The sequence below is a fragment of the Culex quinquefasciatus genome, chromosome 2, assembly GCF_015732765.1.
Source record: "Culex quinquefasciatus strain JHB chromosome 2, VPISU_Cqui_1.0_pri_paternal, whole genome shotgun sequence".
Classification (NCBI taxonomy): domain Eukaryota; kingdom Metazoa; phylum Arthropoda; class Insecta; order Diptera; family Culicidae; genus Culex; species Culex quinquefasciatus.
The window spans coordinates 55,503,043-55,516,007 of NC_051862.1; the positions used below are offsets into that span (position 1 = coordinate 55,503,043).

General features: G+C 33.6%; 1 protein-coding gene across 1 annotated transcript in view; it reads right to left on the minus strand.

The window, feature by feature from the left end:
* Nucleotides 1-2,498: 2,498 nt before the first annotated feature.
* The window catches only part of LOC6039660 (alpha-catulin), a 289,120-nt gene continuing 278,653 nt past the window's right edge, over nucleotides 2,499-12,965 (minus strand). The window contains exon 13 of the mRNA XM_038254983.1: nucleotides 2,499-2,829. Coding sequence (XP_038110911.1) covers nucleotides 2,707-2,829 — 123 coding nt within the window. The 3' untranslated portion in view covers nucleotides 2,499-2,706. The remainder of the gene's footprint in view (nucleotides 2,830-12,965) is intronic.

Here is a 12,965-nt window from a genome sequence, read left to right on the forward strand (position 1 = left end):
GTATTTTAAAGTATGTTCGAAAAAATACGGTAATTCGTGAAAATTTAAGTATTTTCAAAAAATTAAAGCATTAAAGTGAAAGTAAAGTGAAAAATTAACATACAAAATTTCGCTTCATTTAATACCCACATCGCAAATTATAAAAAAATTGGGTATTTTTGAAAAATTCGGTATTTTGTGGAAAATTTGGGGTACATATTCATATTTTGAAACTAACTAGATTTAAAAAAATATAAAATCTGCATGAGATTTTTTAAATAGCTTCGACTTAGTTAAAACTTTTTATGAATTTAAATGAAAGATTTTTTTCTTGTTTGATTTTTAGTAAGTTTATATTAAAATTTCATTTTTTCTCTGATTTGAGTTTGTTATTTGTGATTTTTTTAACATAATTTCACATATTGTTCGTTATTTTCGTGGTTTTTCTAAAAAAAAAACAATTGATTTGAAATGTTTTCATTTCAGTTTATAATTCAATTGATTAAATTGTTTGAGTTTTTTTTTCCTAAAATAGTTTAATTTCTTTCTATTATATTTAAATGAATTTAATTTTATTTCCCATTCAATTTGTTACTACATTATTTAATTTATTTTTCATTCATCTTTGCATGTTTGATTTGCGATTTTCATCAAATTTGTTATTTATTTTTACCAAAATTGATTATGAAATTCTTCAGTTATTTATGCATTTTTGTTTTAGTTGAATTAACAACCAAGCTCGTCCAGTTTCCCATAAGTTTGCCATTGACTTCTTTTCAATTGAATGTATGGGCTTGATTACATTGCTCGTAACTGAAAATATAATATTTTTTTCAGTGTGGTAGAAACCTTGATAGTAAATAAGCTTACGTAAATATTAAAACGAGTCAAATTAAAAACCATTCAAATGCAAACCTGTAGGAAATCGTACGAGCTTTTCGCTAAAAATATTTTAGAGACTAAAAAATCAAGTCTGTCATTTTCTTGAGCCTTTTTGTAACATCTTGGACTATTTTCTCAAAAATTTTGAACGAAAAAAAAGGCGTGACATCACCTTAAAATTTAACTAATAAACTAAAGAAAATAAAAATCTCTTAGAAAAGGTGCTCATTTTTTTCAGTGTATTTTTTTTCAGAAAGCGCATCCATTTTCCTACAAGTTTGTTTTTGATCACATTTTGACACGATGCAACGGCTTCGAGATACAGAAATTTTAAAATTACAATTTCAAATATATTTAAATAACTTACGCCCTTTTCAAATGTCATTTTTGAGTACAATTGGCTCCATATACACAAAAATGACTTATTTAGGCCAAGGATAACATGTCTAAAAAGTTTCGTTCAAATCGGAGATTTCGGATATCGGATATTTGAGCTAGAATTGCTCTATAGTCAACCCTTGAAAAACTGATGCTGATTTTTTTCAGCCCTGTCCAAATGTTGAAAAAAATGCTTCAAGTCAATGAAAGAATAAAATGCAATTTTTTAAAGATATTTTTGTGACATTACTTGTTTTCTTTAGAAAAAATACTTTTCATAAAAATAAGTATTTTGTATTGGTTCCAATCTTGAGTTTTAAATATTCAGAAAAAAATAAAATAAATAAGAACACGTCATCATGTCAACACAAACAGCTTAAGCTCTGTGTAGCGGTGCCACAGTTCTCTCAGATTGAAGTGAGAGCGCTTTTGCGTTGATGTTTGCATGCGTGTGTGCGTGCGTGCGTGAGAGAGAGCGAGCTGAAAAAGTAGTAAGTTTTAGAGCGATTGCAAATTGTGTTATTGTTTGTTTGTTCGTTTTGCGTGTGTGTGTCAGTGTGTGTGAGCGTGTGTGTGTGTGTGTTAGAGAAAAGAGTGCCTATTTCTACGACTGTCACTGCTGTTGTAATTTTAGCTACATTTGTAAGTAGGCCTTTGTTTGCTTGTGTGTCTGCGTGTAGTGTCAAAGAGAAAGCATGCTAGGAGATTTTCAAAGAGAGAGAAAGAGAGAGAAAGCGCGTGTTAGTGTGAGTGAAGCAGAATTTTCATTTGTTTACGCTTGTTTGTTTGTCTAAAGTGCCTATCAAAGGAGAGACGGAAATTTTAGATGCCGTTTTTTTTTTGTTTATCTAGCGCAGGGGTTCTCCTCAAAATTTAAAGTTTGTTTTTGTTTAAGGGTTGGGGTTTCTGGGGGGATACAAGGGTTGTTTTTTTGTTGTTTTTTTTTTCTCCGGGATCACTAAACATTCATATTTCAATATTTATGATTTCATATTACACATAGTTTAACAAACACGTTTTCTCCGTAATGTGGAACTTGGTACTGCTTCATGTGTGTGTGTCTTGTATGTGGCTTTTGTGTATGCGGTTGGTTTGATGGTCGCTCTAGAATTGTACTGGTTTTGTTGTTGTTGTTGTTGTCATTCTGCTCCATGGGTGGGAGAGAAGGTTGTTGGTATCGTTTCTGAAAGAGACTCGAACTTGGTTTGTTCTGGTTTTGTCTTCGGGGTCTTCTTCTTTTACAAATAGTTGTTGTTGTCTTGGTTCTGGTTCTTTTGTATTTTTTCTTAGTTTTTTTCTTGTTTAATTTCTGGCGCTACACGAGAATCATCAAACATACACAACTTGGAATATAAATTCGATAAATACGGTCATATGCAATGTTTAATGCTTATTCTAAAACAGGAGGAAGGACACTCTGGTCCGCCGGGCGTCACCTTTAACGCCCCGGCGGGCCATCCCGTACTGTCACATGCTCGCTTCGGTGCTACTCGTGGTGCCCTTGCCCTCCTGCAGGCCCGAACTTCCGTCCTCGTCCCGTGCTCCGCCGCTGGCCGCCCGTCCAGCCAGTCCGCTAAAGTCTAGCTTATACTGTGTGGGAGAAGAAAAAGAGAAAGAAGAAAACCCCCGGGAAAAAACCACCCCAAGAAAGAGAAGAACAGGAAAAAAAGCGTTAATTAGACATCAAACAGTAACACCAATCGGTCTTTTGGGTAAGTTTATTAGTAAAGTTACCGTAAAAACCAAACAAAAAAGTGTAAAAAAAGAAACGAACAACGAAAACAAACTAACCTCAAAAAAGTGTTAGGTAAGCAAGACACACAAAAAAGTAATGCACATATAGACAAAAAAACGATTCGGGGACATAAAACACCACCACAAAAAAGAACCCATTAACTTCCTAAAACAAAACAAGAAAGAAAACGAAAAAAAAAAACAAATACAAATTTTAGCAATCATCAAAAATATACTGCACAGGACGGAACAACACAAAAAAAAACGTTTCAACTTTGTGCTTCGAGTTAACAAAAAACTTAACTAAAAAGGAACGCAATCGGAAAAATTACTTCGGTTTCGCAACTTTGGTAGAGAAGTAAGGCGAAGGAAGAGAGGGTGTCATTAGCGAAAATCGACCTGAACGTAGAAGGTGAGCACGGCGTTTCGATGGGGAGATTTTTGACTTATTCTTAAGGTTTTATTTTATTTATTTTTTTGTTTTGCACAGTGTAAGAATAAAATTTAATTTATCGATTGTTGGATTTAACATGACATGTCTTTCCGTATGTAACTTTATCCCATATCAAAATCGGGACAAATTTAATCTGCAGATTATAATGTAACAAAAAAAAATAACGCAGCGAATTTTTTTTTTTTCAAAAAGCAAAATCCACTAGCCTTATGCAAGTTTGGTGATAATTTTTTTCTGTATATTAAAAAAAAAGAGACTTTCAATATTTTCAGAATTACATTAAGGCTATTTTCAAAGATTGGCTTAAGAGCATTCAATTTTCCATGTAAGGGACCATGCATAAACCACGTGGGCAGTTTTTTGGAAATCTCAGAATCCCCTACGTGGGCAATTGTTAACACAAAAAAAGCAATTTTGTATGGAGCGTAGACAATCTCAAAACACCCTCCCCCTCTAAAGTGTTCATGTGGTTTATGGTTGAATCTGAGAAAAGAAAAAAAACTTGTTTTAACTTATCATTTGCCATTACCGTTTTAAAATTAAGAATTTTCAAAAGCTTACATATGTGATTTCAAGAAATACTTCACAACTGCTTTTCAAAACTAAATATTTTCTAGACACAACTGTCGTTTTTGCATTAAAATGATGCAAATTTTATACTATTGCTTCTGGCTTCTAAGTAATTTATGTGAGCAACTCTCTACGAAATCGGCCGATTTCGACCATTTTTATTTTTTGTATTTTTTTATTTGACTCAAATTTTGTGGGGGCCTTCCCTATGACCAAATAAGCTATTTTGCGTCATTGGTTCACCCATACAAGTCTCCAATAAATTTTGGCTGCTGTCCATACAAAAATGGTATGTAAATATTCAAAGAGCTGTAACTTTTGAGTGAATTTTCTGATCAATTTGGTGTCTTCGGCAAAGTTGTAGGTATTGCTGAGGACTTTTGAGAAAAAATAGGTACACGGAAAAAAATTGCAGATTTTTTAATCAGCTTTTTTTTTCACTAAAACTCAATTTCCCAAAATACGTATTTTTTGATTTCCGAGATTTTTTGATATGTTTTAGGGGATAAAAACCACAACTTTTGAGCCATAGAGAAACATAGTCAAAAAATCTGCCGCCGAGTTATGAATTTTTGAACAAATTGTGATTTTTGGAAAACATTGTAGTTTCATGCAAAAACAAGTTTGACATTACTTTTCAATGCAAAATTGAATTTGCAATCGAAAAGTACTTTACAGATTTTTTGATAAAGGGCTCCGTTATCAAGATATAGCCACCGAAAGTTTGATTTTAGCGAAATATTTGCAGTTTTTTAATTTTTAAAAATAGTGACCATGAGTGACCATTTCTAAAAATATTTTTTTTTGAAAAGTTCAGAAAATTTGCTAAAAAAATTGTCTAAGCGACATTGAAGATTGGACCTCGGGTTGCTGAGATAGAGCCGCTTTAAGAAAAAGAAACACGAAAATTGAAGTTTTCTAAATCTCACCAAAACAACCCACCTTTTTCTAATGACGATATCTCAGCCATTAATGGTCCGATTTCAATGTTAATATATGAAACATTCGTGAAATTTTCCGATCTTTTCGAAAAAAATATTTTGAATTTTTTTAAATCAAGACTAACATTTTAAAAGGGCCAAATATTGAATGTAACGCCCATTTAAAATGCTAGTCTTGATTTAAAAAATTTCAAAATATTTTTTTCGAAAGGATCGGAAAATTTCACGAATGTTTCATGAAATAACATTGAAAATCGGACCATTAATTGCTGAGATATCGTCATTAGAAAATGGTGGGCTGATTGGGTGATACTTAGAAAACTTCAATTTTCGTGTTTCTTTTTCTTTAAGCCGCAGTATTTCAGCAATTGAGTTTTAATGCTAAAAAAGTTGATTAAAAAATCTGCAATTTTTTTTCCGTGTACCTATTTTTTTCTCAAAAGTCCTCAACAATACCTACAACTTTGCCGAAGACACCAAATTGATCAAAAATTTCACTCAAAAGTTACAGCTGTTTGAATATTTACATACCATTTTTGTTTGGACAGCTGCCAAAATTGTATGGAGACTTGTATGGGTGAACCAATGACACAAAATAGCATATTTGGTCATAGGGAAGGCCCCCACAAAGTTTGAGCCAAATCAAAAAATAAAAATAAAATCCATTTCTGGTTTTGGTAGAGAATTGCTCATGTTACTTATTTTGTACATTTTGGACAACAATTTGAAAAATTACAAGTCATTGAATCATAATTTTGTTTCAGTAATCTGAAAAAGTGTGACCCTTTTTCAAACAAAATATCTTGATAGACTTAACCTGACCCAAAACATTTTAATTGATATTTTCAATATTGAAATTTCGAGTTTTGTTGGAAAATACAGCCAGCTCAAAGCATTCAAACATAGAACATAATAGGATTTGTCACCTTTCAACAATTTTTTTTTTGTTATTTCCAATGTTCAAACATTGCTTTTAAAGAAGGATTAGAATGAATGAATACGTAATTGCATTATTTGACTTGGAACAATTAGGAAAAAAACCGGAGAGGAAAATTAAACGCTTTGTGTTGTAGAATTAACAACATTCTTTTAACATTCCAACGCCCAAGGCTCCAAAAAAGTTGGAACGGTAACTTCAACTCGCTGGTTCTCGGGCATAACTCAACCAATCAAGATGATTCTTCTTTCCAGTGATTTGTTAGGATGTCTAGATGATTCTAGAAATTTAAAGAACTTAATTTGATCAAATCTGTAATTTTTGCAATTAAAAACATCGTTCAAACTTTTTTTTTCACGTGTAAAAAAAAATTCGCCAAAAATTCCGCGGAGGCAGTTGTTTTCAAAAAAGGTGGAACGATGTTTTCAGTAGCAGAAATTACAGATTTGTTCAAATCAAGTTCTGCAAAATTTTAGGATCATCTAGACATTCCTACAAATCACTGGAAACAAGAATCGTTCAGATTGGTTGAGTAATGCCCGAGAACCAGCGAGTTGAAGTTACCGTTCCACCTTTTTTGGGAGGCTTGGGCGTCCGTGTAAGTTGGACATGCGTTGGGCGTTCCAGTGTTAAGATTGATTTAAAGAGATATTTTATGAAGTTATTGAAGGTTTTATTTCTGACAAGTTTTTTTCTATTGTCTTTTTTTGTTACAGTTTGTTGATACTTTGTATGTTTTTTGGACATTTTTTTTAAATCTTTGAATTACAATTAATATATTAGCATTTCAGATATTTCAAATCTTGAAGTTATTGCATGAACTAAATTTTGAATATAATTTAAATTAATGGAAATTGTCACCTGCAAAAATAGCTATTTTCTTCAGAACCTAATACAAAAAGTGGGACTCTAACTGTTTTCTATTCAGAGTTATGACAATTTCCGAAAAATAGTCTAAGCAAAAAATGTTCGCGTTTGTGGACCCTTAAGGCATAAAAATATACATTCGACTGAGTTGTGGCAATTTAAATATTAAAGGTTAAGAAAAAAAGTGCCACGATATCTCTTCAATGCCTTTACAAATTTGCTCATGTTTGCGATAAAATGTCTTCATATTATGTTGTTTTCCTCTTGTTATTCATTTAAAAACGTATTTATTTATTTCAGTTTTATTTTCAAATAGGTGAAAATACGAAAGTGAAAATGAAACTTTGTCACACAAAATGGAATTATTATTCAATTTATGCTTTAAACGAACTTGGTGACAAAATGAGGCTAAAAATAAATAAAACAAATAATTTCATGATTAAAAATTAATTAGAAGTTAAGCACAGATTCGATTATTACCAAGTCTGAAAAACTTTTTTTTTGCATAATGTAATTGCGCAAGTTAAAAAAATATAAAATTTTAGTCTTTCATGTTTTATATTTTTTTTCCTTTATCCTAGAAGAAATATCATTGAATTGATATATTTTTTGGAATGTCTTTGCAGTATTTATAAATATATAGGTCTCAAAACCTTACAAAATATAACTTATAACAACTACAATTTACAAATTATGAGACGCCACATTATCCCATATACATGTGGCTATTTAGTCTAGTCCGTTACATTTTTTTTAAGGTTTACATGAAATAAATATTTTTAGAAGAGACAACATACTTCTACCTACCAAAATGAACAAGTTTAAATTCATCAAAATGTCATCTAGCTTGTTTTTTTTAGATTATTATAATACTATTTAGAACATTTTTTTTTGCAAAAGGTGATTCAGCACGAGAAACAGTATAACTGAACATTTTAGTAATTTCATTAGTTTATTTATGAAAACAGTCGGTGATCATTTCTTTCTGCCTGAAAAATATTGAAATAAAAGTATAAATGATGTATTAAAGTATTAATATCTTTATTATAAACTGATAAAATATTGATAAATCTTACAAGCAATTTTAAATCAATTCTGTTCAAAATAAAAAAAAAACTTTTATTTTTTCCTAACTTTAGCAATCAGTAAAAACACAGACAACAGACGTAGCAGCTAGAGTAAAATAATATGAATATCGTGCGTAAAAACATGGCGGGTGACACACTAACGTCATCTCGTAGTCTAATGACTGATAAAACTCCCCCATCGAAACACCGCGTGCCATTGCAAGATTTCTACACCATTTAGCGACGTCACAGGTGGCAGGGGGCCGAGGGGGGAAAAAAGTGGGCCTCGCGAAGGTCTCGCTGGACAACAACAACAAAAAAAAGTGGCCGACATTTGCAGAAATTCCCGCCAAGGGGGGTGATGCAATTAGGAAGCTCCACCATTAGGGGAAGCAGATTGTGCTCCAACGGTACGATATCTGGAAAAATTGAAAAAGGAAAAACTCGCTAGAGAAAAAAAAGGAACCCACAATCGTCGAGCAGTTTTATTTTGATGGCGAAGCCGCAAAAATGTGTTGTGCGATTTAACGATTTGTTCCGTTGGAAAAAATTAACGACTAATAAAAAGTAAAACAATCCATTTCCCAGCAAACAAGCTAAACGCGCGAACCTTAAGGTGTACAGTCAAAGGGAAGCTTCAAAATGTGACGGATGCCCTCAAAGTCCCACGACTGGCGGCGGAAAGTAATTGGGTAGTCCTGGGAGATTGGAATGCAGCGCGGGTTAATTTCCACTAAATTGACGGCCACCAATTTTCGGGACAAGGAACAATCTATTAAGCGCTTTGTTTTGGCAATAAATGGACGAACATTTGTTTCTACGCCCTGATGAGACTACATTGTATGTGTTTGGCAGTGGGGCCTCGATTTCTAAATGGAAAATCCATTTTGGTCCTCATAAAATGTCTGGTTTGTGGCGATGGTGGCGGTGGCGGTGAGTGGTTAAACGACAAATTATAGTATATTGTTTAGGGTAGTAGGTTGTAGATAAGGTGGTGGAAAAATCTCCGATGATGAGTGGAAAACCGAGCCAAAATAGTGGCGAAGAGCTACGAGAACCATGACCGTGGCCAGCAAGACTCGGACAACGTCGATGCTGGGATGAACGACGATGGGGAAATTGGGCAAGAGGTGAGAAATCGAAAATGAGAGTGAGATAAGTGGAGAACCCTTTCATTGCCACTAGTAGACTTTTATTTTATGACAAAAAAGACTTTCCATTGTATTTTTTGATTTATATGAAACTTTGTCTGGGAGTGCATGTTAAAAGAAACCTTTTTGCTTCATTCTTTTTTTTATACAAGTCTTCAAATAGCATTGCGGACTGGGCATACAAAATGCCATGTTAATATTCGATATTCCATATTAAAAAAATAATAGGATCGTTTTCGATCGTGGACAAAATTGAACTTATTATAGGTGCTTTTTAGAAAAACCTAAAAAAATCACACATAAGGTATTGGGGTCCTTTTCGACCCTTAACTTTGAAAAATCGTCAAAAATCCAGTTTTCAACCGATTCTAGTTCTTTTGGTCACAAATGAAAGCATAGGATGTCCCCTTTCCGAAACCGACCTGGAAAACCGGACCCCAATTACCTTTAAAGTAACTTTTTTTATGGACCGTTCCCGTAGGGGTCGTCCCAGGTTTATTTGTTTTGTGGAATGTGTATTTATACTATAAATTTAATGTCAGAAAATTTCAAGCCTCTAGCATGTATAAAGCAAGTTATGGCAAATTTAAATTTAAAAAAGACCGAATTATTGAGGTCCTAAATACCGTAGGAAAGTTAAACAAAATAGGTATTTTGAAATTTTTGACATTTCTAAATATGTTTAGGCTACAAACCAGCTTGTATTTTTTTTGCCTATTTATAAAATTTATTTTTTCTCAAACGTTATTTTAACTAAAAAATTCAAATCCATTGTACGAATACCCATTTTTTTTAATTTTTATTTTTGATAACATTACATCAACATTCATTATAGTACAAATCACAGTTGAAATGAACCCCAAAACTCTACTACGTTGTAAGGAATACGAAATTGCAATATTTACTAATAAAATAAAATGAATTGAAAAATTGAAAATTTATTTAAGAAGCAATATCGAATTTGCATCTAAAAACGACAAAAATGTTTTTTAGCATTTTCTTTCAATTTTTCTAGTGCATTTTATCATAAATAAGAAAAGGCTGCCACAAAAACTACATTCAAAAAAATGATAACATTTCACTTATTTTTATTTTATAGACTGGTTTTTAAAAATATAGTATCAACAAATTAGATCTCATTATCAATTGACGATATCTCGGGTTCTATTATTGTCAAGAAGTCAGGACTTGTTAATAAACATCCACATTAGTTGTTATATTAACACAAAATAATAACAGAGATTTATTCGTAAAATAATTGATTCTGTTATCAACAATTATTGCAATTAATTCCGAAAACAGAGAAAAAAATCCCGACAAAAAAATTTGGTATATCATGTGGCGAAAAGCGATAATTAAAAAAAATCATTTTTTGTATAATTTTTGGTACAAAAAACACATTTCATTGATAAAATAATGTCCTTGTTAAAACTGGACCAAATTTTTCCATAGTTTTAGACCACCTGCCCAGGAAATAAGTATTTTTTTGCTTTCATAAAATCTTATGCATGATTAAAAAATAGAACTAAAGCTTTGATATCATTTAAAACCGATTAAAAATAATCTTGTGTCAAAAACATTTAAATGCCGTCGAATTACGTTCATATTCTGAATCAAAATCATATCAGAAATAAAAAAAAATCATATCAGAAATTTAATTCGATTAAAAAATGTACATTACGAATATTCCACTTTTTATTAATTAAAAGTTAAATTTTTAAATACTTATGAAACAACAAGCATCCTTTCAAGAATCAGACAGAATGCTGCGAAAATTTGTTTCATCATATTTTTTGCTTTGTACATCAGGCAAATGGTTGATCCATATGAAAACCCAAAGAACTCAATTTTGAGAAGCCACAAAATCAATTTTCCGAATTTATAGTCTATGAAAAGAACTCAATTGAAATGAGTGCATAATTGACAAAGGGAGCGCATGGTCGTAAAAATATTCGGAGTGAAAAGTGATTTTTTTTTGTGAGCCTTTCGTTACATTTTTGTCGTGTATTGTGTGCTGCGAGGAGATTTGAAATTTGCTCGCGTTATCTAAATTGTAGAAACAGTAAAAATATACTGATAAGTCCAGCCCATAGCACTTATGCTCGGTTGGCACGCGTTCGATTAAAAAAACTTTCTTAATCATCACTAATTTATCTTTCCGCTGCCGGCTGCCTAAGATTTAAAAAAATCAACCGATAAACAAAATGCTCATGGTCACATCACTGCCATTCGTGAATCCTGACCTCATACCCATCTACTAACCCCCTCAAAACTCATGTGATACTTTGTCGGAGAAGCAGTCGATTGGGCGGTCTCTATCACTCAAGTATCGGACTAACATTCCCATCCACTTCCCCGTGACTCTACCACTGGTCGTGGCCAGCGCCGGTATTGATCAGCATGATAGGGGCCTTTGAGAAGTTGCGAAGCGAGGAAAGATAGCACCCACTCATCTTCCACGGCTCGTGGATGTAACTTCTGGAGGTCCTGGTCAATAACGGAGTAGCAACTGCGGGTGGGCACCTATGCTTATGCTTATTAGGGTGTTTCAGCCAAACAAAAAAGTTCTCAGATTACGGCAAACCGAGGTTCCCCTTGTAGAGGGTACCCATAGGGACTCTCATGCCAAATATCAGCCCATTTGGTTGAGAATTGGCCTGTCCCCAGCGGTTTCAAGTTTACATGGAAATTACTATGGGATTTTTGTGCTTTTCGTTCAATCGAACCTACAGGCCAGGGGACAACATGGATTCACTCGGAATAAAGACAGGTGAGTAGGGGATGGTCCAATGAACACATTCCAGAAGGAAAAAGGGTTGTCCGTTCTGTCCCCAAGGTGCGCATTGGATCGACGTCCGGTGTCTCAAAAACTACGAATGCCGACGCCAATTGAGCTTTTATTTTCAATGGTTACTACGTAGTTGTGATGTGTTTTGAATGGTAAACATGAAACAAATGTCAGAACGTCTCAATGGAAGCAGAAAGCTTTAGTTTGCGGTCGTGGAACCAGGCTTTCCTGGTGGGAAAACTACATCGAAAAGCGAGTTCATGTGGAAAAGTCCTGGCAGATGTATTGTGCTTTTGTTTTTTTGCATCTGGGTGCTTGGAATAATTAAGTGTTACCAACGGTTTAAGACTAGTGTTGGTTGTTGTAGCAGTTTTTACTGACCGATATGCAGGATACTTGCTGGCTCCGTTAGACTATAACAAAGAGCAAATATTTTCTTCAACTAGCCTTCCCGCCCTCTCTCTTCAAAATCAGGCAGCGGATGACCAAAAGTCTTCAATAGGCGAACAACCACTGCCTCCCATCAATATTGTACCTTATAAAAATTCGAGAGCAATCTGCTCTTAACTATTTAAGTCACATTTCCATGTTTATCATAGTGGGTTCATCAATTTTCTAAGACCACCCCTCAACCCCCTTGACCAAATTAATGATTGCTATTCAACTGCACTTATGTACAATGAATTTTCCAAGAATTTTTCAATTAAATGTTATTCTCTTGCTTGAAATTTCTTTTTTTAATGAAAATTGATGTTGAAATTGAATGCACTGAAAAGAAATTGATTTGAAGACATTATTTTTTAAATTCTGTGTTTTAAAAGTAATGATATTCAATAAAATAATGTTTTAATATACGGTTAATGTAAAAAAATGTTAATCTTCTTATGTATTTGTAATGTGAATTGAAAACAGAAAAACAACAATAAGTAAATAAAATTTTATATTTGAGGTCGCGCTGGACAGGACCAAGTCGGATGACGATTTCGAAGAATCAGGACCACGCTCGATGACGCGCTGGCGAGATCGGACTTGTTGCTGGACGTTGACTTGGACAGGACCACGCTGGGTGGCGAGCAGGAGAGATCGGTCGGGATGACGGGCTTGCGAGATCGAACGGGATGACGAGCAGGCGAGATCGGATGGGATGACGGGCTGGCGAGATCGGACGGGATGACGAGCTGGCGAGATCGGACTTGTTGCTGGACGTTGACTTGGAC